This window comes from Capricornis sumatraensis, chromosome 6, assembly GCF_032405125.1.
Source record: "Capricornis sumatraensis isolate serow.1 chromosome 6, serow.2, whole genome shotgun sequence".
NCBI lineage: Eukaryota > Metazoa > Chordata > Mammalia > Artiodactyla > Bovidae > Capricornis > Capricornis sumatraensis.
In genome coordinates, this window is record NC_091074.1 from 82,331,517 (window position 1) to 82,359,254 (window position 27,738).

Below are 27,738 nucleotides of genomic sequence, written 5' to 3' on the forward strand. Positions count from 1 at the left end.
GGACATGTAGGCTATTAGAAAGCGGACGGAGCTGGGAATGGATGGATGGGTTTGAGTATTTGTGTACGTGCAAGGACTTGCATCTTTGTCTCTGCACCTGGTTGTTCTACATAAGGAACATATTCTTGCCTGTGTGGGTCAATAAAATGATGGAAAAAGAGGGGGATGCGGGACAGGGGATAAGAGTCTAGTAAGTAACTGCAGTAATAATCACACACCTTTTAAACTTGTTACTACCTGTTTGCATCACTTCCATTTTACATCAGGAAGAGAAATTCCTCTCTCTTCCAAAAAGGTCTGAATTTCTACCTCTACTTACAATAAGTTACACATTTATTTATTTAAATAATTGTAAAACATTTAAAATTTTTTCCCTTTTTTTGTTTTTTTTTTTGTTTGTTTGTTATTTAAGGAGATTAAACTATAAGCAAACACACATACAAGCACATTTCATCATTCGATTCAGGTTTTGTTTTAACAAAGTCTTTCATGCTGGTACCCTGTTTTGTTCAATTTTTTTTTTTCTGCATAAACTAAATTGGTATCTGAAAGGCTTCATAGAAAATAGAAACTTTCAACTTTTTTTTTCCTACAAAGAAAAACAAATAGTATCCAAAATATTAAGCATGAATCGTTTGCCAATTTTTTTTTCTTAAATATTTTACAAACATAGGAAGGTGGTTCTCATAATGTTCGTAACAAAGAACTGCATTTCTGCTCTTAGCACTGACTACGTCAATGACATCTTTTGTCCTTGTTCCCAAGAGGGTCAGTTTGTGTAGCTACCATCAGAGCTACATGACAAACAGGAGACCAGGTTAAGAGGTGGCTCCTGGCAAAGCCAGATCAGTCCATCATGTTCATGGGGGCGCAACTCTCCCCAGAGAGCTCCTAGCACTTTCTTTGTTATCAGTCCATCAGAGTAAATAGTTTTGTGCTATAAGAAAGCTGTTCTTCCTCTTCTTTACATCGGGGGCACGACAAGTCCAGTCATGGCTGCAAAGAAAGAGTGGACACAAGCATGAGGCTTAGAGACTCTTTACATTAAAGTCTAGAACCCAGAGAGAGGGGTAGGGGATGGGATGGACAGTCTGGAACAATCCAGGGTGATGGTACCTTCAGCTGATATGGGAACCCACTGTCCTCAGGTCCCAGGAGGTACAGTGGTAAAGAACCTGCCTGCTAATACAGGAAATGCAAGGGACTCAGTTCGATCCCTGGGTCAAGAAGAGCCCCTGCAGAAGTAAATGGCAACCCACTTCAGTATTCTTGCCTGGTGGGCTGTGGTCCAAGAGGTCACAAAGAGTCAGGGACACAATGGAAGTGCCTGAGCACCGCACTGGTCTAGCAGACCACCAGTGAGAGGCACTGAAGCTTTAATCACTGGACATAACACAAAGCTTCCTGCCTTACTGAATCACTGAATATAACACAAAGCTTGCTGAAATTTTGCTTCAAAGGCCAAGAATCATGTTGTATTTTATATTAATGGGTTGTATAATTGACATATAAACATGTACTAAATTGTAATATGGATATATGTGTAAGATAGTTTTCATTATTAGACTAAAATAATTTCTAGATTATACAGTTTCAAATCACTTAGCTGGAAGAGGAAAATAAATTCCAGGTGCCACGCCTATTGAGTTACTTACAAGACATCATTTATAACAAATCAGACTTTCTACCCATCCTGGGTTTCTATCCATTCTAGCTGAAATTTGATGAGTTTTCTAACTGGTTCATCTTCCTTTGGGATGTACAACTATCTGGGCTTCCCTCATAGCTCAGTTGGTAAAGAATCTGCCTGAATCTCCTGCCCCAGTGCAGGAGACCCTGGTTCTATTCCTGGGTTGGGAAGATCCGCTGGAGAAGGGAAAGGCTACCCACTCCAGTATTCTGGCCTGGATAATTCCATGGACTGTATAGTCCATGGGGTCGCAAAGAGTTGGACACAACTGAGCGACTTTCACTTTCACTATCTGTGATGCCCATTCACTAAGGGATGCTGATTCACTGGAACAGAAGGGCTAATTTAATTTAGCCCTAATTTAAGAGTCACCCCAATCTCTACTCTTCACCCCCAATCCAAGTGCAGTGTCCAGTGCCCTAGTCCATCCATCCATCCTAGTCTCTAGTTCAGTATCCATCTGGTCAAGTGGAAAATGCCTGTCTGGACGGTATCAGGTTCAAAGTGTCCCCTTGATATGAGAAATAAAGCAGCGTCAGCACAATGTAGAAAAATCACACACCAAAATGCATCCCTCTGGCCTTGGCTTTCAGGGGGTGAACCCACCGAACTTGCACATTCTTGGAACCTGGCAGAGTAGTTTCCTTGTGTCCAAAGGTCACACTGTATCTAGAATTTGATCCTTTGAGTTTTATTGTCAAAGCCTCATCTAGAGGGGTTATCAAACATCACAGAAGCGTTTGGCCAAATGGTGTTCACTAGGCTTATAAGCAAATGGCCAAAATTCTTCCTGCTTCTTCTAACATCTCTCTCCACCCACTTCTTTCCTTCTTCCTTCTTTCCTACCCCTCCCCTCCTCCCTCTTCCTCCCTCTCGCTCTACCCCTTCTCTCTATGCCAGCTCGTCTTCTCCGGCAAGATTGTCAGCCGCCTATTTCCCTGCCCATATAGCCTTTATTGAATGTTTGTGAGATCCGGATTAAGGTCTTACACAGCTAGCAAAGCCTTAGTTATTTTTGCCTGTATTACTATATATTGAATCGATGTAACTTTTCAATAAAGGCAGTTCAATTCTGGACACTCCCCAATGATTTGGAGATATAGGAACTCTGGTAATTATCCCAGAGTGTAGGAGGGTTTTTTTTTTCTTTTTTTTCTCCTGGAGGGAGCTGGAAAATGAATCTGGCACATAGTGCATAATATTATCTTGACAATCTATACTCATCAACTGTGAATGCCTGATAAATGAGGTGGAAGGTGGGGGAAATGAATAGGGCACGTTGAGCTCCCTGGCAGTAGGTCTGGGGCTCACGTTTTCAACTTTAACTTGTCTATTACACTTCAGCCTCATCAGCCCCTTCCTTTTCCTGCATCCTTGAGAGAGTTATCTAAAGGGCTTATTAAAAGGGCAGAGCCTCTCTGAGAACAAGATCCACTGCATGTCTGGAGAAAAACATATTTCATGGATTTTGCTTCTTCCTGGTGTCATGTTGGGCACTTGGGTGGGCGAGACTCTGCTCCGTGGTGACCCTGACTTCTTGCTTGTAGAAACCATTGCCAGTGTGTACATGCCCATCACACTGCTATATTTTAAATGGATAACCAATAAGGGCCTACCGTATAGCACAGAGAACTCTGCTCAATGTCATGTGGCAGCGTGGATGGGAGGGGAGTTTGTGGGGAAACGGACACCTGTATATGTATGGCCGAGGCCCTTTGATGTTCGCCTGAAAGTATCATAACATTGTTAATCGGCTACACCCCAATGCAAAATAAAAAGTTTTTTTAAAAAAGAAACTGTCGCCAACAGACAGAAAGCAAAAGTTAATTGGGAGAATGCGTAACTGCACATTGTCCAATTTCTTTTCACCTTTGACATTTTATGGGAATTGTAACAGTTACTCTTTGGTGCAGGTAGAAAGTAGGTATGGATGAATGCTGAAGAGAGGAACTGCTATAATATTTCTGTCCCCAGAAAGACTAAGGGCTGCCAGAACTCAGGCTCTAGGGTAAAAATGTCTGAGTTCAAGTTCTTCAGTCACTGGTTCTGTGGTCCTGGGTGAGCTCCTTAACTAGACATGGTGATAACTATATGACCTTTGCCTTTGGCTCACAGGATGCTGGAACAAGATAATTCGTGTAAAGTGCTCGGTCCAGCATCTTACATGTGGGGTCCAGGCATGGTCCACGAGTCTTGGAGAGTGTTGGCTGTGCAATCTTCCTGCAGGCAACCGAAACCACCTCACCTTACAGCAGGAGAAGAGAAGAACCTCCCTCTCAGCCTGTGATTTTCAGGCTCCACCTCAGACCACCTTTTCACACTCCCACTGTCTGTCCCTAAAGAGATGGAGCATCCTGCCATTCAGCCGCTGCCACCCCAGGATCCCTTCATTCAGTGGCTGTGGGCAGCACATTCAAGGTCAGCTTGGCTCTCTCTGTCTCTGCACCAACGGGACACCTGGTGTTGCTGGACCTTAAACTGCTGGTCACTTGGTCCAAATGAGGAAAAACTGGAGTGAAGACTTCTGGAAGGCATCCTTTGTCAGCCCCAGCCTCTCTCTGCTGGGCACGTCCTTCACTTTTCCTAGTTCTTCACACATGTAACTTCTCAACAACCTTGAGAGAGAGCAATCAGTTCTCCTGTTTAACAGTCTAGGAACCCCAGGTTCTTGGATGACAGTGACTAGTATGGATGCCCCAGCATGTGGGAGGCTGAGCTCCAATTCCAGCAACATCTGATGAAGTCAAGTTCATATACAAGGACATACAGTGTAGAACAAGGAACTCTGATTAATGTCATGTTCCATTGTTCCAGCATTCTTCCCACCATGGGTAGTCTTTGAGGTTCTCCAAAGAATTCTCTCTTTTTTCTACATACACAACTTTATATTTTCATAGTTCTTTCTAAGTTTTTTAGTCTCCAATTCCTAATTTAAGTGTCCTTTTTATTCTGTTCTCCTTCTCCAGCCCCTCCCCATCCTCCTCCTCCGTCTTAAGGTTCAAATCACCAAGGGAATCTGGAGGGAGTTTTAAGACTCCAACCTGGAGGAAGGAAGGGCAACCCACTCCAGTTTTCTTGCCTGGAGAACCCCATGGATAGAGAAGCCTGGTGGGCTGTGGTCCATAGGGTCACACAACTCCATTCTGACCAGTGGACCACAGAGGGCCTTGGGCATGCAGCCACCAGCACAGTGGGGATTCTAGGCCATGACAGCCAGTGAAAAATTGGTCCTGGCCTCTGAGAGCCAAGAGCCAGGTAGGACTCCTAGGCAGGCCACCCTGGATACCAAAGACCCAAAAAATCTGAGTCAACTAGCTCTGCTCCTCAACTCAGGCCCTGCGAGAGAGAGGGGTGGCAGGTGGCAGTCAAGTTATACTTTTCTTCCTCCAAGTGAAGCTGAAAATATTGGCAAGAGTTGGCTGGAGGGAGAGAAAACCCGTACCCTCCCTTTCCTCCTCTGACACTTGCACTCACCCTTAGTCCTTCTTGGGCCTCTCACTCTGCATTTCCCTGATGAGCCCTGTGTGGCCCCCACCAGACTTAAGGCACATGACTAAAACCATAAGACTTGGAAAGGGGAGACATCACTGCTGAAGAGGTGGTGGGGAAGGGGAAGATGTGGCAAAAATTCAGCAATTGTTATACTTAAAATGGATAACCAACAGGGACCTATTACACAGCACAGGGAACTCTGCTCAGTGTTATGTGGCAGCCTGGGTGGGAGCGGACTTTGGAGGGAGAATGGATATATGTATATGTATGGCTGAGTTCCTTCGCTGTTCACCTAAAACTAATTGTTGATCAGCTATGTTGTTGTTTAGTTGCTAAGTCCCATCTGACTCTTTGCGACCCCATGGACTGTAGTCCACCAGGCTTCTCTGTCCATGTGATTTCCCAGGCAAGAATACTGGAATGGGTTGCTATGCCCCACTTCAGGGGATCTTCCCGACCCAGGGATTGAACATCTCTTGCATTGGCAGGCAGATTCTTTACCACTGAGTCATCCCCTATACTCCAATACAAAATATATACTTATATCTTATATACCGCCATATATAAGATAGAAAGCCAGTGGGAATTTGCTGTGTGACTCAGGGAACTCAAACCGGAGCTCTGTGACAACTTAGAGGGGTGGGTAGGAAGGGACATATGTATAGCTATGGCTGATTCATGTTCATGTACGGCAGAAACCAACATAATATTATAAAGCAATTATCCTTCAATTAAAAATGAATAATTTTTTTAAAACTCAGCAACTGTTCTCCTATTCCAGTCTGGAGGTAAGGCCATCATGGGGAAAGTTCTGGACATGTCCCATCATGCTAGGCTAGAAACCACTGGCCCTTGATGAGAGACAGGGAAGTGGAGATGTTTAGCTACAGGCTCAGCCTGCTTCTCACTGAATCTGACATCTGGATGAAAAGCAAAATAGATACATGTATTTTTCCCCTTCAAATATACAGATGTTTCCAACTATTCCCATGCTGGGTGGCATGTAGACCCAGTTGCTTTGTCTCATTAGAAGCAAAAGAATTTTCAGGGGCTCTTCTGAGGGCTGGGTTTTCAAATCTTATTTCACAGTTTGTCTGTCAAGTCACTTGACTTCGAGGAGGCACCATCACTCTAATGGTAGAAATGTGGCAGGAACATGCCATACCTCGCAGAACCGTGCTCAGCCCCAGCTAGCAAAGACACCCTCACAAGTATCCCCCCAACACACAAGGCTCAGGATTCCCCGTGCAATCATAAAGCCACCAGGCAGCAGCAGTTCCAAGGTCAACACAGTCCATCGAGGCTGTGCTGACCTCAGAGGCTTTGATCCACAAGGGGTTACCCAAACTTCTGCCCTCTTTGGTTTTATCCAACACCGCCTGTCGTGAATGTTTGCATGTCAAGACACAAGGAGCAGCCTAAAAATAATGTGGGGCATCAGGCTCCCCCAGCGCTCAGCAGTTTCCAATTTTCTCTCGAGCCATCAGCTGCTCCCATTCACAATGAGGTGATTAGATTCTCATGCGCTCATCATATGCGTGCTACATCATGTCATATTATATTTTAGGACATCACTGAAGAACAGGTCTGATGGGTGATATTAATGCTTGTTCTTAGACACAGTATATCTTTCTTCCTTTCTTCTCTACCCCACCCTGATCGGGCACCTGCTATCAGTTCCACCAGCATGAAAACCAGAATTCTCAGAACTCGCTGGTTGCTTCTGATAGGTCTTGTCCATTGGTGCCATGGCACTGGGAATGCTGTGTGGGTGGCAAGCCAGTTCATGTGGCACCTGCTGTGGTGGTCAGGTACCTTAAGGGAAATAGTGACATGGTCTTGTGGAAAGCGAGGTCTGGAGGGCTTCCCTGGCAGCTCACTGGTGAAGAATGCACCTGCCAATGCAGCAGACGCAGGTTTGACCCCTGATCCGGGAAGAACCCATGTACTGTGGCGGAACTAAGCTCATGCACCACAACTGCTGAGCCTGTGCTCCAGAAACTGGGAGCCGCAACTACTGAAGCCCGGCACTCTCGAGCTTGTGCTCAGCAACAAGAAGAGCCCTCGCACCACAGCTAGAGAGCAGCCCTCACGTGCTGCAACTAGAGAAAAGTTTGCACAGCAATGACGACCTAGCAGAGCTTTAAAAAAAAAAAAAAGGCAACATCTGGAGAGTCCAGACACTCCTGGAGGGTCCACATGGCTCTGTTCTTAGTTGCTCAGTCATGTCTGACTCTTTGCAACCCTGTGGACTATAGCCCACTAAGCTTCTCTGTCCCTGGGGATTTTCCAGGCAAGAATACTGGAGTGGGTTGCCATGCCCTCCTCCAGGGGATCTTCCCAACCCAGGGATTGAACCCAGGTCTCCCACACTGCAGGTGGATTCTTTACCATCTAAGCCACCACCCTACCATAGTTAATTCTGTGTCCTTGCAGAGTCGTCTGACTCCTCTATTATTCCCCCCATCTTGCCCTAGGATAGAGAACTAGCCCAGTTCTGCAAGCCATGCTGGTCCCACAATGAAAACACCAAAGCATCTCCTTGTAGGGAAATGGCTAGAGACACAGAAGGATGCAAGGCTGTTTGCTCTCACTTTGTGGACTCTGTGGCACATGGACCACGCTGACTCCCAAGGTGCTACAGCATGCTTACCTCTGAATCCGTTTCCGTTGCCACTGGAGCAGGCAGGCGAAGGGGAGCCTTGGGGCCTGATGACAGGGGCAAAGGCACTCTTCTGTTTGACAGCAGGAAAAACTGAAGAGGAAAACGGGAGGATGGAGGATGTGCTGGAAGATCCAACCGTGGGACTTGATGACATGACTGGAAAGCAAAGGACAGTCCTTCTTTAGAAAGAGAAAGATGTAGGGGTTTCGTTCTTTCTTCAGCACATAACCAGTACATACTGACTGCAAAATAACGCGTTTGTTCCAGGCATTGTTCCAGATTCCAGGGATTTGAGAAGAAGTTGAATGTGACAATGACCCTGCCCTATCCCTTGGAAGGAATAGACAAATGAAACAATGAGTAGGGTCATCATCCTATTGGAGGAGCAAACATGATGCTAAGGAGATACATCCGGGCAGGGGGCTTTTCTGCCTGGAAGAGTCAGGAAGGCATCAGCAGGAGGTCATATTTGATAGGTCTTAATCCACAAGTACTGGGTTGGCCAAAATGTTTGTTTGGATTTCTCTGAAAGGTATTGTAGAAAAACCCAAACAAACTTTTTGGCCAACCCAATAGAAGCTCAACACAAGAAGGTTAAGACCAACCTCTGAAAAATGATCAAGTCTACTAAAAAACAGAAACCTCTTTTTTTCTTTTTAATCCTAAAATGTAATCCTGCCTGGGAGCCATGTGCCTCCCTGGCAGTTCTCAGGGCACCAGAGATTTGCTCTGTAGGGTAGGCATCTTCTCGGAGTGTGCCATCTCTATGGGCCACTTCCTCATTAAATGTAAAAGTTTATTAACATTGAAGAGATTACCTCCCATCTCCCTCTACTTTCAGAGCTCCTGGGAAATAAAGCTGCAAGTCAGCCTCCTCTGATGTAATGTGTAGGAAAAAAACACACCAGTATTAACATTAAAATGACTTCAAGGAAGCCAAAAGCTAACTGTTGTGATTTCCAAGAAAAATAAAGGCAACTTACACAACAAAGTGCCCCACCTCTTAATGTCAGATACTCCACCAACTTACATCATACAAGAAGATAATTTTCTTCCAGGTTCAATTTGCTCGAAAAAGAGGTAAACTTGAGTTCACACACGTAAAATTGTTAGAGATAGCATTTTATAGTATATAGTCAAGTTTCAGGGACTCATTCTAGCATAGTGTCCAGAATTCTGAACTGTCCAAAGTCATATGACTTAGAATTACTGGAACATAATGGCAAAGGCCATAATAAAGGCTAAGAGTGCTGACTTCTACTTCATATCATAAGTAGTCCAGATAGTCCACAAGTAAATCTGAAACTGAGGACATGAATGTGAGTTAATGTTTCAAGTATAAGGTGAATTTTGGAGGTCCAGTGTTCTGATGGCCTTTGTAAGACTCCATCCTCATTTTTCCCCTCTCCCTATAAACACAGACATTCGGCTGTGTTCACACAATTGCATATGCAAAGCAATAATACAGCATGCCTCCCATGCAATGTCTTTTACAGCCGATCTACAAACCAAAGACTTAAAAAAAAAAAAGCTTTATCTAAAAACTGCTCATCCTGAAGTGATCCTGATTTAAAGGGCAATGCAAAAGGAAGCACTGGAATACATCCCAGTCTTCAAAAGAAAAAAATTGGTGGTATTTGTAGCGCTAGTGGTAAAGAATCTGCCTGCCAATGCACAAGACATAAGAGACAGGGGTTTGATCCCTGGGTCAGGAAGATGCCCTGGAGGAGGGTATGGTAACTCACTCCAGTATTCTTGGCTAGAGAACCCCATGGACAGAGGAGCCTAGTGGGGTCGCAGTCCACAGGGTGGCAAAGAGTCAGATACGACTGAAGCACCTTAGCATGCATGCACATGGGAGAGGATACAGGGTTAAGCCTGGAGAATGGATTTTATTCACGGGTCCAAGTCAGTCTCCTCTCTAGCCTTGGTTTTAGCATCAATGAAATGTGTGTGTGCACACAGGGTGAGTGGCTGGGACCTCTCCTCTTTCTGTAAGGCACAGAGTTAGAGGCCAAAGGAAAGCTGATATGTGGAAACCCCTGATTCTGACCACTATCCAGTCTCTGCCATACCATGTGATCCATGTGGGTACCAAAATGGCGCCTTGGTTTCTGGGTCTGCAATAGCAGAATCTCCCCTCATACAGCATGAGAGAGGAGGGTTTTTGTAATGTGAATTAGGCACACATACACACATGCATACATATACTTAATTCCCCTTATATTCAGCATATGAGTCATTTCTAGTAACAGATCCTAAAGCATGCTTATTAGCATGGCCACCTCTCAGTGGGAAAGGAGTCATCTCAGATAGACTTTATGTTTACCAAGTGACATAAAACTACTGCAGAGCTGAATAAACACAGAGCTGCAAAGTGCCCATTTAAAATATTTTAAACAAAATTTTTGCAAAATGTCAGATTATATACAAATTTAATACTTTTATAATAAAAATCCTAAAAGGAATTTTAATATGCATATGTTAGCAAACATAATTTCTATGTTTATTTTAAAAAATGCTGTAAGAGCCAGAAGTTTCATTAAAATTTTTTTAAAGAAGTCTTAATATCTTAACAGACGTTAAAACTTATTATAGATCTACACCAATGAAATCAGTGTTATACCAGCATAGAAATAGGCAGACAAATCCTTGGAGAAAATAGAGTCCAGAAATAGACCTGGATATATAGGAGAATTAAAACTTAATAAAGGTGACATTTCAAATTAGTGGGGAAATAAACATATAGGAACAATACACTAGCCATTTGGAGACAAAATTTAGAGTGCTTCCTCATATTAAACACAAAAATAAATCTAAATAGATTAAAGGGTTATTTTTAAAAACAAAATTATACAGGAGCTAGTAGAAAAATGAGGAAGTTATATAATTTAACTCATCCTTTCCACCCCAAAGCCTAAACAGAACATCATAAGATAGATTTGTCATGTAACAAAAAATTTCTATAACACATACAGAAAAGGCAAGTGACAAATTAGGAAAAATATTTTTCATAATTTATCTAGATATATTCAGATCCTCAGTAGCTAATAGGTTTTTATAAACTAATCAGAAAATATCCCAATAGAAAAATAGGCAAAGGACATGAAAAGAAATGTCACAGAAGGAAAAATGAAAATAACCAAAAGGCCTTTATAGACCTATAAATGGTCAGACCAATTAGTAATCAGATGCAAATTAAAACAGTAATGAGATGTTATTTTCCACTTGCCAAATTGATAAAGATTAAGAAAAAATTAAGAGGGCAAGGAAACAGATACCATCCTTTTCTAAGGGGAGTGCTAACCTCTCTGGAGGAACTTTGGTAATATGTATCAAAGTATTTGAAAACGTCCATGTCTTTTAAGCCAGTAATTTAATTTCCAGAAATTAATTCCAAGGAGGTAATCATAAATGTGCAAAAAAAAAAAAAATCCAAGGACATTTTTATAATCATGAAAAACTGGGAAATAAGTGAAATATCTAGCAATACGATAAACTATATTAAATCCATAAAATGGAACACTATGCAAATGTTAAAACTAAGATTAGAGAAGAATATTTAATGGCATGGAAAGATATGCATCCTCAGATGAGTAAAGCAGAATACATAATAATATAGACCTACTTTTACTTTTTAAAAAAACATACAAAGCAAAAGTGTAATAGGATGTGATAGGCATCCTTTTTTTTGGCTGCACCACATGGCTTGTTGCATCTTAGTTCCATGATCAGGGAATGAACCTGGGCCCTCCTCAGTGAGCGATTGGAGTCCTAACCACTGGACTGCCAGGGAATTCCCACATCCAAATTTTTAATGACATTATCTAGCGGACAGGATTGTGAAAATTCTTGAATTTCTTCCTTTTACTCATCCATATTTTCAAAATTTTCTATAATGAATGTGTATTACTTTTAATGTAGCAGAAAACAGTAAAAGCTGTTAAAAGAAACAAATGGGAAAATCTCTTACTTCTTTGGGAAAAAATAATACAATCTTAGCAACAGACATAATAGCTTTCCTGACATTAACATTTCTCTTCAATCTAAGGCTTAACTGCCTGTAAACAAGGTTACCTGTTAACCTTTCTGCTACAAAAAAAGCAAAGCACCAATAAATTTACAAATTCCTGGGAAAACCTCGTTGATTGTAGTTAACTTTGCAATGTAAACATCACTCCTAATATCTGTTTTCCATTCTTAGAACACAGGTCTATATCACTGATAAATTTTATGGAGCCTAGCTTTATATCTGTGACTTTGAGAATTTTGTCATTTTTCTTCTGCTCTCTTTTTCATTGATCTTATGGCAGAAGCCCATTAGCTGTGCATCAGAGCAGATGCTGCAATTTTCAGAATATATCTTTCCATGACTGCAAGGTTTACTTTGAAAGTTACCACTGGTTACCTCTGCAAAGAAATAAAGTGTGTCATTTTGTTTTCTTTTTTATCTAGAAATGCTTTTCAAAGCATCTATAATGAGGTTACAATTGTCATTTTGTTCAGTTGCCAAGTCATGTTCAACTTCTTGTCATATGATTTTTCCCCCCTTTCTGAAGAAAAAGACAATAGAAACACACCAAAGTATTAACAAGGTGTTTTTGTTGTTTGTTTGTTTTGTTTTAATGGTAGGAGTAATGCTTTCTCTTAAAAGCTATTGTCAGGACTTCCCTGGTGGTCAAGTGGTTAAGAATGCACTAGCCAATGCTTGGGATACAGGTAGGACCCCTGATCCAGGAGCTATGATCCCACATGCCTTGGAGCAGCTAAACCCCGTGAGCCACCATTACTAAAGCCTGCACTCTAGAGCCCGTGGTCCACAGCAAGAGAAGTCGCTGCAATGAGAAGCCTGTGCACCACAGCTGGAGGGTAGCCCCTGCTCATCACAACTAGAGAAAGCCCAGGCAGTAACACAGACCCAATGCAGCAAAATAAATGAATAAGTGTTTTTAAATAATAATAAAATAAAAGCTATCATCATCTGTGTTCTAAATGTTCTACATAATCATTTAATACTCTATAATAGAAAAAATGTCTTGATATTTATTTTTGAAAATATGAAAATCCTGAGGCCTGGGGTATAGTCCAAGACTATGTATGTAAGTGAAGCAAGAGTCCCTGCGGAGCTCAAACTGGGTGCTCTGTGATGACCTAGAGGGGTGGGATGGGGTGAGACTTGGGAAGGAGGTTCAGGAGGGAGGGGACATGTATATACTGATGGCTGATTCATGTTGATGTATGGCAGAAACCAACACAATATTGTAAAGCAATTATCCTCCAATTAAAAATAAATAAATTTTAAAAGAAAGAATCCCTGCGGACAGGTTGGATTCTGTCTGTATGGATCCTGTTTCAAACTTGGCACTGCTTGGTAACTATTTAACTTTGGAAGAAGTGGTTCCCTTGGGAGTTACAAGCTTGCTGAGCAGAACATCTTTGGGGACACCAGTATGTACCCTTTTAGGAAAATTGATCACGCGTACTTGAAAATTTCTCTGGACACCTCGCTCTGCAGATAGAGACCAAAGGAAAGGCCAGTGCTTCTGGCCCAGAAATCTCTTGTGAACATGGGGAGTTCAGGAAAAACCACTTTTCTGCTTCTTAGGATTGATTGGCGCACACGGTTCCAGCTGGAACTCACTGGGCACACATCCTTCTTTGCATCGAGCCATTGCATTTGTTGGCGTGAAGGGGTCTGTCAGCATTTCATTATAACCCCCTATTGTCAGGGGTTTAGAATTCAGCCATAAAAACTTGCACTGAGCTGGAACTTGGCACACACCACTACCGCCAGGAAGTGAAGTTCATATGTGAAATTGAAAAAACATCTGTTTGGCCATTTTTGAAGTGGTGTGAGAGCAAAAGCAGTGAAGATGCAGGGTTTTGATACACTGCATTGGCCACAAAAGCAAGTCAACTTGACCAAGAGGCTTGACTTTATTTCTTTCTTAACGTCTCTGGCAAGTGATTCCTCCATGGCATGCCCTGGCCACATCAGACTAGTTTAAAAAATAAAAGGAAAAATCACAGAAGGGTGTTTTCAGACACAAGGAACTGAACTGATGAAATGGTATCTCTTGAGCCTTTTATTTTCTTTTTTGTATTTCCCAGAGAATTTGAGACTTAGGTGGGTAGAAATACAGGTCATGTGCTATTGTAATGGACTCCATGGGGTATTTGGTTTTTTCACAGAATGGAATTTTATTGTAATAGAATGCATTGTTTGGAATCCCATTCCAAGTCTGCAATTCCTTCAGACCTTCCCTCAAAAAAGGAAGGTGAAAGGGGTCTCACAGACCCAATAGGAAATAAAAGAGGACCTTATCTAATGTGTTTCCCTCCCTCTGGGCAGGGAGCCTTCCTCTTTCTATTTGTAGATGCCTTCTTGTTTTAATGGGTGATTTGAAGACTTAGGGTGTTACTATTTTCTTGTAGCAGTGGGATTGAGTGATCAAGAAAGGACAGTGGACAAAGTTGTCACTGGCTGGGATGGGAAGGGTCCCTTCCTATTGAATGAATTATCTAGTAAGAAACATCATACCATCAACATCTGGTGAGCAATTTTATTCATCCATTCACTCTCTCTCTTTCTGTCCATCCACACCCCACCCACCCCTTCCTGTCTTACTTTCCTCTTTCTCCCTCCCTCATCACCACACTTAACCCTACATTGTTAATATTAACCTGTTTTTTTTTTTTTTTGGCCATGCCATGTGCATGTGGGATCTTAGTTCCCTGACCAGGGATTGAACCCATGATCCCTGCATTGGGAGCACACAGTCTTAACCACTAGACCACCAGGAAAGTCCCTATATTAACTATTTTTGATCTACAAAAATGACAGTTTCACATAGTTCAACCTAACCTACACATTTTATTCATAAATGTATAACCATAATGAAATTGCACATTTTGGGACATCAAAAAGAGATAGTTTCCTATGGCTCAGCCCAATAGTATGCTATAAATACCTGAAATATCTTTAATATGATTGAATAATTTAAAAACATGATATCCTGGAACTGATGACACATGTTCTAGCCCCATTTTTTACTGTTTATTGGCCATGAGCCCTTGAGTAAGTCAGTTAATAACCCTTCATGTCTTAGAAGGGAAAATGATGATGACACTAGTAAAATAAATTATATTAATGAATATAATTATATAAATACGTTAATTATATACACATAATGAATTATTATATCCATGTGTACATCCTCAGCCACTTCAGCTGTGTCTGACTCTTTGCAACCCTATGGACTGTAGCCCACTAGGCTCCACTGTCCATGGGATTCTCCAGGTAAGAGTACTTGAGTGGGTTGCCATGTCCTCTGCCAGGGGATCTTCCCGACCCAGGGATCAAACCCATGTCTCTTGCATCTCCTGCATTGCAGGTGGATTCTTTACCACTAGCACCACTTGGGAAGCCCCTTTCATAAGGTTCTTGTGAAGATCTGACTGGACTCGTGTGTGAGCATGCTTGTTGGACTGTAAGGTTGAATGTAACTGTAAATTACTTGTACTGTTGTGACCGTTATCATGGCACGTTATTTACACAGTGGTTCTTCTGCCCTTGCATCCCTTGTAGGGTCTATTAAGATGTGGTCCCTTCTGCACATGGGGTCCGCTCTCCACATGGATGCATGGGAGAATCTCTCCAAGGTCTCAGCCACTGAAAAATCAAGTTTCTCCTGAGCTTTGACTACTACTATTACTACTAATGTGTGGATGTAGAATTTTATAACAAATGGTGTTTCTCTCTTTGCCTTACTATCTTGTAAGCCAGGGGTCCCTAATCCCCAGGACCAGTACTGGTCTATGGCCTGTTAGGAACTGGTCTATGGCCTGTTAGGAACTGGGCTGCACAGCAGGAGATGAGCAACAGCAAGGGAGCAAAGCTTCTCTGTATTTACAACCGCTCCCCATCGCTTGCCTTACCGCCTGAGCTCTGCCTCCTGTCAGTTCAGTGGCAGCATTAGACTCTCACAGGAGTGTGACCCTAACCCTAAAATCAAAATGGAATATCCTGAGATGGCTGCAAGATAGAAATAAAGTGCAAAGTAAGTATAATGTGCTTGGATCATCCCAAAACCATTCCCTGCCCCCCTAGTCCATGGAAAAATTGTCTTCCACGAAACGGGTCCCTCATGCCAAAAAGGGTGGGGACCGCTGTTGTAAGCCTCTGAACCAAGTTAATGACTCCCTTGAACAGACCCAAAGGCATCCACACTAACACTTGGATTCATCTAATTTTCCTATCCACGTTTTTTTTCTTATAGTTTCCATTTTATACTTTCATACTGCTCTTATGACTATTAATATTCCCCCCTATACATTTTTGGAACAAGAGAAGGTAAAAACAAGTAAGGAAATAAATGAAGCAAACAACCATTTGTTTGCCTCAGTCCCTCTGATCTAATTGACCTGGACCATCTGACAGGTCACAACGCAGAACGCATGTCTTTGTGAAACAGCCCTTTCCACTCCATGTCCTCTGCCTGCCTTTCTGTCTGTGGAAAACTTTAGTCAAAGAATAAGTTTAATCAGAGTAATGTGGAAACAAAGGAAAACAGAGGACACTAAATAATAATAATGTAGTCATTGAGCAGAGTCAAGGACTTTCAGTTCTTTCTCAAGGGCCATAGATAATATTCTGAGTCCTACCCTGTGAGCTGTCTTATAGATACTGAAACACCAGGTGGAGAAGTCACTACATGATGATCAGACTGTACCCAGACATGAGCTGCCACAATTCTGAGAACTGGCCACAGAGAAATGGGAACAAATGGACTCTAGAACTAAAGATTTACTGTACCTGAAACAGTCAAGATGATGCTGGTCAGACTACCAATGACCAATCTGAAGCTGACTTGTCAGAGCTGACTACTGTTTCTAGGTTTAGTTCTGTCCCCACCCTGCCCACCTTCTGTCTATAAAAGCTCTTGACCCAGTGTTTGTCAGTGGGAGGAGGGGTAGTGGAGTCAGCCTTTGGACAGACGTGTGCCACCCTCCCCCAACCCCACCTGGTTGCTGGCATCTGAAATAAAGCAAATTTTCCTTTCCACCAATTTGGCCTGTCTATCGGCTTCTGAGCGGTGAGTAGCCAGACCCCCCGCCCCACCACAGTCTTTCAGTAACATCTGCAATAACAAGAGTTTCGTTGTCCTGGAAGAACCAACCTCTGCTACCTCTGTGACTTGTTACTGTACCTTCACCACACAGAGCAGAGTGCTGAGTGTAATGAATCAAACAGATAATCCAGAAATACCTCCTGGGCGAGTGTCCCCAGGGAACCAGAGGCCCAAAAACAGAGCGGCGGCCTCCAGACCTGAGCACGTGATGTCCCGAGCTGCACTAGAATTCTCAGCAGAGAGAGCTGCACAGAGGGCTCTCAGCAGAGCCTTGCAATCAGGTGTGGCATTTTATGGACATGTCACTCAATCTTCAGACTCTACAGGACGGCTTATACTTTGCCCTGAAGTGGTCCCTTTCTGGGGTATGAAAAGCATCTTCTCTCAGCCTCCTGGGACCATTCTACAAGCCCCCCCCCCTCCCAGTGCCATGCAAATGAGTTTTCATAACTTCCTAGAACATCTTAGGCTTCCCAGGTGGCACTAGTGGTAAAGCACCTGTCTGCCAATGCAGGAGATGTAAAAACCACAAGTTCAATCCTTTGGTCAGGAAGATCCCCTAGAGGGAGAGCATGGCAACCTACTCCAGTATTCTTGCCTGGAGAATCCCACAGACAGAGAAGCCTGGTGGGCTCCAGTCCATGGGGTCACCAAGAGTTGCACACGACTGAAGCAACTTAGCATGCACACGGAACATCTAGCTTGCAGTTAACCCACAGATTAAGATTAAGAGCTTCTGCCCCCATATATTACACAGTCATCAGCAGTCAAGTTCCATCTCTCTGGAGGTACATAAGGGAGGTAAGAGCCATGTAGCAAAGTGAGAAGGGAGATGATGTGTTACACAGAAAAACTGAAGCTATCTGCTCTGTCCAGATTCTTGCCCTGCTGTATCCTAGCTGTGTGATCTTGGGTAAGTCAGTTAACTGCTGGGTACCTAAACTTCCTTGCAGATGACAAGAAGGTAATACTGACCTCAGAGAGTTCTTGTCGAGATTAAATAAAACACTATATCTGAAAGTGCCTAATGAAGAGTATACAGAAGGACTTCCCTGGTGGTCCAGCGGCTAAGACTGCACGGCCCCAGTGGAGGGGGCCCAGGTTCAATGAGCCCTGGTCAAGGAACTGAAGATCTTGTGTGCCACAACTAAGACCTGGCACAGCCAAATAAAATTTTTAAAAGTATATGGCATGTTAACTGAAATGGAGTCTTAATTCCTCGTTCCCATCCACACAAATCACATCTACTGCTTCTCTGTAAAAAGGGAATAAATAGTTTCACTCCTTTTCTTTCTCTTGAAAGGTTTTGAGTAAGTGGTACTAGTGGTAAAGAACCCTCTGCCAATTCAGGAGATGCAGGTTTGATCCTTGGGTTGGGAAGCTCCTCTGGAAGAGAGCATGGCAACCCACCCTAGTATTCTTGCCTAGAGAATCCCATGGACAGAAGAGCCTGGTTGGCTACAGTCCATGGGATCACAAAGACTCAGATATGACTGAAGTGACTTAGCGACATAGCACAGCACAAACCAATAAGCCCAAGTCCACTAAAGAAGAGGTACAAATGGTAGGAAGGATGTTTCATCAGGAAATGGGACCACACCTCCGTGAGTCTGAAATGTAGATATGCTACTCTCTCTCAAAAGGCTAGACAGTAAAACCCAGGGACGGAGAGGCAGGGAGAGGGGCCTGAGGAACAAGGCACTTACTTCCATAAGGGGAGCCGGTGGGGGAGCCGTTGAGAAATCCCGGTGACCCTGGAACACCCAGGTTGGCCATGGGGACGTTGCTGTAGCCATTCATGCTGTTACTGGAGGTGCTGTAGTTAGACTGCTGAGGGGTGGAGCTGGAAGAATAGCCCCGTGGAGAGATGCTGCTCGTGTTGCGGATGTATCCTGGACAACAAAGAGAAGCCCAGATAAATGAGCCTGTATGCACAGGTGCACTCACACACACAGCAGAGACCAAATATGGTGGCGTAGGTGCACAAAGCTCCCAGTCTATAGAATTCCACCAGGCTGACTGTGGGCTGTAGGGGAAAGTCTTCCGTTTGTCTTCAGACTTTTCATACCTTCCTATCTCTTCCCCATTCTGTACAAAACCTTCCTCCTCTCTCCCATTTGCAGTCAACATCTCCAACTCACACTGAGGAGTGGTTGACTAAGGGGCAGTGTGCAGTGACATCTCCCAAATCATATCTCATGTAACACTAAAGCCCTCTGAGATACTGATGGGTGTCACTGAGAAAAGCATTCTCTGGTCAAATGAAGCTTGGAAGATGGTGCATACTGTGGCCATTCATTGAAGATTCATACATGATGCTGAAGCTCCAATAATTTGGCCACCTGATGCGAAGAGCTGACTCATTGGAAAAGGCTCTGATGCTTGGAAAGATTGAAGGCAAAAGGAGATAGGGGCGGGAGAGATGAGATGGTTTAGATAGCATCACCGACTCAATGGACATGAATCTGAGCAAACTCCAGGAGGCAGTGAAGAATCGAGGAGGCTGTTGTGCTGCAGTCCATGGGGTTACAAAGAGTTGGCTATGACTTAGCAACTGAGCAATAACAGAGAATAAATAAACTGGTTTAACTTTGCTAACCTAGTGTTTCCCAAATTTCACAGACCAGAGCATCTTTTCTGGGTGTGGTAAGGAAGAGGCATTCTAGTAACATCGCAAGGGCCACTAGCATTCTACTGATCACAGCTATAGAAGTTTGAAGTTGTTACCATGCCCTGTTGGGTGAGGTGGGGAGTGTTTTCAAAATGCATTGACAAGTTCATCTAAATGGGCTGTCCTTTGACCAAAGACTTGGAAGCATCAGCAATGGAATGCAAGGGAGAGCCAGTCCATAAGTAGAATTGCTTCTCCCCATATTTCTGAAACCCTAGCAGAGACATCACCTAATCTAGCCTGAACTAACTTACGTTGGATAACTGTCTCTAGGGTACTAAAGAAATGACACAAATTTGGGGGGACAAAAGGTAATAATGTCCCACCCACATTTCTGTAAGAAGAACTTGCCCTAGGCATGAGAGTGAGGAATTCCCTTGTAATGGATGCATAAAATTAGAAAGAAAATGATCCCAAGGTTAGGGATATCAGTAGAAACATTTACTCCTTTTAAAAAAATGACTTATGATAAGTCTAGCACCTTAATGAAATCAATCTCAGTGACAAAAATCTTTACACAATATGTTTTACATGTGAAAGCACAGTTAGCTGTGTTGCTGTCTATACATATTTGTATGTATGTGTGTGTGCGTTCAGCCACTAAGTTGTGTCCGACTCTTTGCGACCCCATGGACTGAAGCTTCCAGGCTCTTTTGTCCATGGAATTTCTCAGGCAAAAATACTGGAGTGGGTTGCTATTTCCTCCTCCAGGAGATCTTTCCCAACACAGGGGTCGAACCTGCATCTCCTACATCTCCTACATTGGCAGGCGGATTCTTTACCACTGAGCCACCAGAGTTTCCCATATATTTGCATACATTTGTATATATTCATATATGAGACAATATACAAACAGAGGTTACCAAACAAATATAAGCCATCCACCCTTAGTACTAGCAATTTGGGTGCAGGTAACAAAAATGGCAATAACTCTGCTTTCCGTTATCAATAGCAGAAGTGTACATTTTATTCAAATAATACCTGTACATCTGGCTGCAGTAAGCCTAAACTCTTCTAAATTCATAATGCTTCATCATATCCTTAAATATTTCCATGGAAGGACTCTACCTGGTACTTATAAAGCTGAGAATCTAACAATACATCTAATGTTGAGATAATCCAATGACTGCATTGCTTATCTGGGCACCTTTTTTTTTTTTTTGAGTCGTGGGACAAGTAAAGTGTTTATTAGGAGGAAAACAAGTATGGATAGACACACAGGTGGGCTCAGAGAGAGAGTTGGATCCTCTCTGGTACTTTGAATCACTTTGATGGAGCATTTTTCCTGGGTTTCCTTCAGGCAATCATTTTGATTTGCCTGGTTGTGAGTAGGACACACTCTTTTCATGACATAAGAATCAAACGTTCACTTCTTCCAGCTCCAGCAGAGCCAGTCTTTTAAATGCATAAGATGTTTGTATTTTGAGTCTGAGAAAGGCAGTACCTTGATTGTTTCCCTGTGTTGACTCTGAGATGCTGACCCCGAGCTGGCTGCCATATGAATTGATGCCCATCATGCCACTGTGAGCTGGGGAGCTGGAGAGAGCTGGGATCTGGCTGGGATTCCTGGGGACACTGTAGAGGGCTTCAGCAATGTCCGCGGCTCGCTTCAGAATGATGTCCTACAAAATGGCAGGTGGAGGTGAGTGTTTGAATTGAGCAGTAGGAGTCAAACTATACTCAATATTTTGCAATAACCTGGAAGGAAAAATAATCTGAAAAAAGATATATATATATATATATATATATGTGTGTGTAACTGAATCACTTTTCTGTACACCTAAAACTAACATAACATTGTAAATCAACTGTGCTGGTAGCTGTGTGTTCAGTTGTGTCCAGCTCTTTCTGACCTCATAGACTATAGCCCCCTAGGCTCCTCTGTCAAGGGATTTCCCAGGCAAGAATACTGGAGTGGGTTGCCATACTCTCCTCCAGGGGATCTTCACCCCCCAGGGATTGAACCCATGTCTCCTGTGTCTCCTGCACTGGCAGGTGGATTCTTTACCATTTGGGCTATCAAGTGAGGAATTGGGCTTAATCAACTATATAAACTGTGTGAAAAAAGTGAGTTACTCAGTTGGGTCCGACTCTTTACAACTCTTTGTAACCTGCCAGGCTCTTCTGTCCATGGAATTCTCTAGGCAAGAATACTGGAGTGGGTAGCCCTTCCCTTTTCCAGGGGATCTTCCCAGCCCAGGGATCAGTATACTTCAATTAAAAAGAAAAGAAAAGAATCAATCTCAAGAGAGTGTAGGATGTGAACTTCTAACCTGGTTATTGTGTGGTGTTCCATAGAGCGCCTCCACCAGATCTGCAGCTCTTTTCAATAGCATTTCCTGGAAAAAGAAAAGAAAGCTGGGTATCAGCAAAGGTAAAACCTCAACTGGCCAACACAAAGGAAAATTACCTATAAAAATCAAAAGTCCAGGCATCCCCCTAAAAAGTAAGTAACTAGCCATGATGTCTTCTATTCGTTTGGACAGGTAGAAAATAAATAATTACACATATAAACTCCTCTCTATATACATGTATCTGCATGAAATTCATCTCACTGAAAAGGCTCCATAAAGAGCTGGGCTACCAAGACAAAAAGCAACCAGATTAAGGGTGGAGTCAGTTAACATTAGTAATGTCATGGGAGTTCCATTAAAAACTACTTTCAGACTGTTCCATTAAAAAAAATCTGGTACTCTAATTAACCAAATATTCTCAAATTGATTGATTGGCCTGAGTTGAACCGCTTGCCAAGGAGTTGTCCAGAGTCCTGAAATGATCTTGGCAATGCCTTCTGCAAAATTTTACTCTAATAAAGATGAATTCTTTCAGTAATATTCCCCCCTGTTCACTTTAACCAGAGAGAATTAGTAATCAGTAATCCCTTTCCTCTCATTGTGTCTTTTCTACCTCCTGTTTTTAACAGCCTTTTAAATTGCTATTAACCTACTTTCCAGATATCATCTAATTTAATGGAGGGGCTGGGGATTTTTCTGAGAGGAAAATAAAGGTGCAATGGAGCAGCAATTGCAGTACTTGAATTTCACTCACTACAGAAAAGAGAAGATGGAATTTTGTAATGTTTGTGCTTAAAGGGCAAATGTAAATGCTGAAACTTCATAATTTCTCATTAATCAATACCTAATAAACTGATTGATTTTTACATTAAGAAAGTGAAAATAATGGGCCAGATTTACAATAGGATTTTTGTGAGCAAGTTCATTTAAAAGGGATACATTTCATAGAAATTTATTAATATATGGGTGTTTTTCACTTCCATGAATATCTGTGTATGTGCTGGGCCCTCAGTGAATACTTAATTGTGGGTTAATATGTCCCTGTAATTATGGGTTAATAAAATTAGATTTAAATAAAAATGAATGGGAACTTATACTTTCAGACAATTATTCAATTATTTATTTTTCATGAAGTTGGCAGTGTTTTATACGTTGAATACTCACAGGTCCAAATTTTCAGATTTTGTATTTGCTCAGAGATTCATCATAACATATTTCATAGTTAGTAGATATTTTATGAGCATCTTGTACCTCAAGCTCAGCCCAATTTCAAGGCCTAATTTAATTTTTATTATATTTTATTTAACCCAGTACATGCAAAATATTATCATTTCAACATGTAATTAATGAGACAGATTGTATTCTTTTTTTTTCATACTAAGTCTTTTCAATCTGGTGTGTGTTTTATAGGACATCTCAATTTGGACCAGCCTCATCTTACAGGCCCAACAGCCCAGCAAGCTGGGAGTTACTGTACTGGATGTTGAACGTGTAGTTTCTCTTGTAAAAAACAGTATATAGTAATATTATAATATTTATAGAGCTATAAACATCCAGAAATTACATACTCCTTTATTTACTGATTCCCCCCAGCTTTTTTTGAGATATTATTGACATACAACATGTGTAAGTTGATGCTATAAAGCATGATGATTTGAGCCACATGTATATTGTGAAATGATTACTACAATACTGTTAGTTACCACCTCCATCCCCTTCACAGTAATTACCTTTTTTGTTTTCATTTTGTGGTGATAATTGTTAAGACCTATTCAAGTATACAATATAGGACTATTAACTATAGTTACCATGCTGCACATTAGATCCCCAGAAATCACTCATTTAGAATTGGAAGTTTGTATGTCAGACAAGGGATGCCTAATTTAATTTTAAAGAGACCTTAGTCTCTAGGTTTATCTAAGTTTACTGAAATTTTACAAGAAGGTTTTCACATGTCATTTTCCAAAGTGTATTACCTTAGCTAATCTCTCAGGATCTCCAGGATGTCTTGGGATGACCTTCTGCAGTCTCTGAAAGCCATAGTCTATGGTGGGTTCATTTAATGCTGAAAAACAAAAGTCCTCTTCTTGAGGATGTAAACTGGCTATAGAGCAAGGTATCTGGTTAAGTCTGCTATGGATAATACAAAAGGTTCTGATATTATCTTTCTAAGAATTGACACAGTGGTTTCAAACAGTTAAGGATTTTTGCTATTGACACTGGTTAATTCACATTTATAAGTTTAGAATTAATAGTAATTTAGTCATTAGAATGATGTCTCCAAATGTCAAGATTAGTATAATTACTTTATCATTTCTGCCTTCAGTGCACACACTTATCATTCTTTGCTCACTCTCAACTACTCAGAAACATTACACAATCAATCATATCCCATCCCAGTTTCTTATGAAGACAATAAAGTGTTAATACCTTTCCATGACTTTCCTTTCTTCCCTCCTTGCCTTTTCCCCAATGTCTCCATCATCTAGTAATTCTTCTCCTAAATATCACTTTTTCTTAATTATGCTCTTAAATATTTATATTTATACACATATAAATCTTCTGTGAGTTTACAAAACTCTGTTCTTATGCATAATATGATTCCAGAATTTTCAATTATATTTTGTTACACGTACATTCACTTCATGTCAGGGTCCATGAGATACTGCAAGTTCCGTAAGAGAACTCACACTTACTTTGCTCCTGTGTTCTCATTGTTAGAGACAGTGCCTGGCACATAGTTGGCACTTACTGTCAGCAATTGTGAAATGAGTGAGAGAGTGAATGAATGAAGGAAGGACTTATTTCAGCACTTCTACTGTGCTGAGGAGTTTTGAGGGACTGATCCTTTATCCTTTGTCTTTCTTCCTCTCTTTCTTTACTTTTTAAAAGTTTGGTTGCTTAAATTTTATGGTTTTAACATTAATACATGATCAAAGTAAAGGAAAAAGAGACAAAGGATAAAATAATAATCACCTGCACTCCCATTAGGCAGCAGTAAACACAGGAGGGTGTATTTTCTTTTTAATCTTCCTTTTTGCATATATGGTTTATGAATATTTGTTGCTATCACTTGAATTCTCAAAGCAATACCTTTTATTTAAAGAAATTATTAAAATTTTTAAATATAGAAGGAAAAATAAAATCATCCATAATCTCATCATTTTAGAGATGATCTGGGTTAACACTTTTGTATAATATCCTCCAAGATTTAAACACACACACAAACTAAAAATTATTCAGAGACATACTATTCACACTGTTACATAACCTACTTTTTATTCATTTAACAATATATCAAACTTTTCCCCAGGTTATTAAATATTCTTTTATAACATTATTTAAAATTCCTGCATATTTTTTCCATGACATGGTCTGTAATTTATTTAAATGGCTTCCTAATGTTTGGTATTTAACAGGGTCCTAATTTCTCACTATTATAAAAATCAGAGCAATAATTACCCTTTGTGCATAACTCTGATTATTTCAATTGGAAAATTCCAAGAACTAGAATTACTAGACCAAAAATTATGATTCATATTTAAGGCCTTTTACACATACTGTCAAATCACTCCTTAGAAGAATATATAAATTTATACTCCCTCCAGCAGGGCATGTGGTCATTTAAACTTATTTCTTTATTCATCAGTGAGGTTGAAGAGGTTTTTCTTATACTTGCTGAACATTTTGATTTCTTCTTTTATGAGCTGCTTATTAATACTTTCTGCGCTCTTTTGAGAAATAGGCCTTTTTTAACTTGTAAAAACACTTTACATATTAATATTTTTAACATTCTATCACCATGTTGCAATAACATATCCAAATTTGTTCTTAGGTATTATAGGTAGAAAGACCATCCCAGCTCCAAGAGCTGGCAAATACACACACACATGGGTAAGGGGGTGTTTGCATATACATAGCTATATGAAATCTTTAGGTCTACCAGTAAAATGTGTACTGCTCACTATTTAGGTAGTAAGTGTTTTTTGCTATGTATTTCATCGTCTGTCGATTTTATTGTGAATATGATTACTCCCTCATCACATTTTCTATGAGTTTTGCTAGCACCTAGAAAAACTTTGGGTTTTATGTGTCTGCACAGGCAGTGTGTGATGGGTAGTATGTGGCAGTAAACAGTATAGTCATTAAGAGAATCAGCTTTAGAGTCAAGTGGATCTTGGGTTTGAATCCAGCTCTACCATTAATTTCTGTGAGCTTCTGTTTAAAATCTAGCTCATGGGTTTGCTGTCAAAATTAAATGAAACAGTGTATATCATGTTCCCAGTACAGTTCTTTGCAATAAAAGATCTTAACCAATAGGAACCCCTGACAGATGTATTTTTTTCCTGTTTATTCTTAGGCTTGAACATTCCGAGCATCTACACTTCATGATCAGCTTGTTTTCTTTTGATAAGTATATTAATTCCACTTAGTTCTCTTAATCTCATCCTTATATTGGCTGAAACTTCCCAAAAAGTATCTGAAAAAAGGATGATAGTAGATATTCTTGCTTTTTGCCCCCCTTTAAATGGGAATGACACACTTCCATACCAAATGTGATATTGGCTATTTGAGATAAATATTAGTTATCATTTTTTAAATTTATTTATAAATAGTATATATCATGGGCTTCCCTGGTGGCTCAGATGGTAAAGAATCTGCCTGCAATGCAGGAGAACTGGGTTCAGTCCCTGAGTCAGGAAGATCTCCTGGAGAAGGGAATGGCTACCCACTCCAGTATTCTTGCCTAGAGAATTCCATGGACAAGAGAGCTTGACAAGCTATAGTCCATGAAGATGCAAAGAGTTGGACACGACCAAGTGACTAACATTTTCACTTTAGTTATCATGCTTTGATAAGGGCTTTTATCAGAAATTCTTAGAATTTTAGAAAATTACAGTCATATGAAATCTTCTCCAGGCTCCTCCCTCCATGGGATTCTCCAGGCAAGAATACTGGAGTGGGTTGCCATTTCCTTCTCCAGGGGATCTTCTCGACCCAGGGATCGAACCCTGGTCTCCCGCATTGCAGGCAGACGCTTTAACCTTTGAGCCACCAGGGAAGCCCCCTTAGAATATATTTCTCAATATTTCACAATTAAATGGCAACTCATGGATGCAGTATATAAATTGCTTAGTATATTTCTGAAGGCAATTCGTTAATATTTTCTTACGATTGCTGGTGTGGGGATGAAATCAATTACATCACCGAGAATGGCACCTGGCACATTCTGAGCCCTCAACAAGCATCTGTTACTGTTATTATTGCTGGGATTTGTGTGCCCATATTAATAACTGGGGTACTGTGCATGGCGTTGTTGGCTTCTGATTGATTTTTATTTTATACCCACTCTGAAAAATAAACTGAGAAGCTTTCTATATTTTATCCTATGTACTATAAAATTTATATAGCATGCGTAGTATCTCTTGACTAAAAGTTAGAAAGAACCCCAGTGAAATTGTTCTTTTCAAAGTCACCAATAACACCTTAGCCAAACCAAGAGGAATTTTTCCATTCTTACCTTAAACTCAAGTTAGCATTTGACACCACTCTGCTGCTGGCAATGTGTCTACTCACTGACTTTCCTGAATGCACACTGCCCTGTTTCACCCCTACCACTCTAGTCAAGCCATCTCAGCCTACCTTGAGGACTGCTCTTCCTCTGTCCATCTGATGCTTCTTGTGGCCAAGGCAACAAAAAATGCTGATGTTTCTTGTGGCCAAGGCAGTCTTCTGCTTGCCTATACCTTCTTCCTCAGCAACCTCATGAGTGCTCACATGATTCCCATGTCAAG

At 41.3% G+C, this 27,738-nt stretch overlaps 1 protein-coding gene across 7 annotated transcripts in view; it reads right to left on the reverse strand.

Annotated features, from left to right (window-relative positions):
- Positions 1-964: 964 nt before the first annotated feature.
- EBF2 (EBF transcription factor 2) overlaps positions 965-27,738 on the reverse strand; it is a 215,706-nt gene continuing 188,932 nt past the window's right edge. For 4 of the 7 annotated variants that reach the window (XM_068974727.1, XM_068974724.1, XM_068974723.1 and 1 more), the window contains 6 exons: positions 23,920-24,008; positions 21,923-21,988; positions 21,094-21,271; positions 18,685-18,870; positions 7,836-8,003; positions 965-996 (listed from right to left, as the gene is read on the reverse strand). In XM_068974727.1, the coding sequence (XP_068830828.1) occupies positions 965-996; positions 7,836-8,003; positions 18,685-18,870; positions 21,094-21,271; positions 21,923-21,988; positions 23,920-24,008 (719 nt within the window). Of the gene's footprint in view, positions 997-7,835; positions 8,004-18,684; positions 18,871-19,424; positions 19,428-21,093; positions 21,272-21,922; positions 21,989-23,919; positions 24,009-27,738 lie in introns of all 7 variants that reach the window. The other 3 variants (XM_068974729.1, XM_068974728.1, XM_068974725.1) reach the window with 2 other exon arrangements.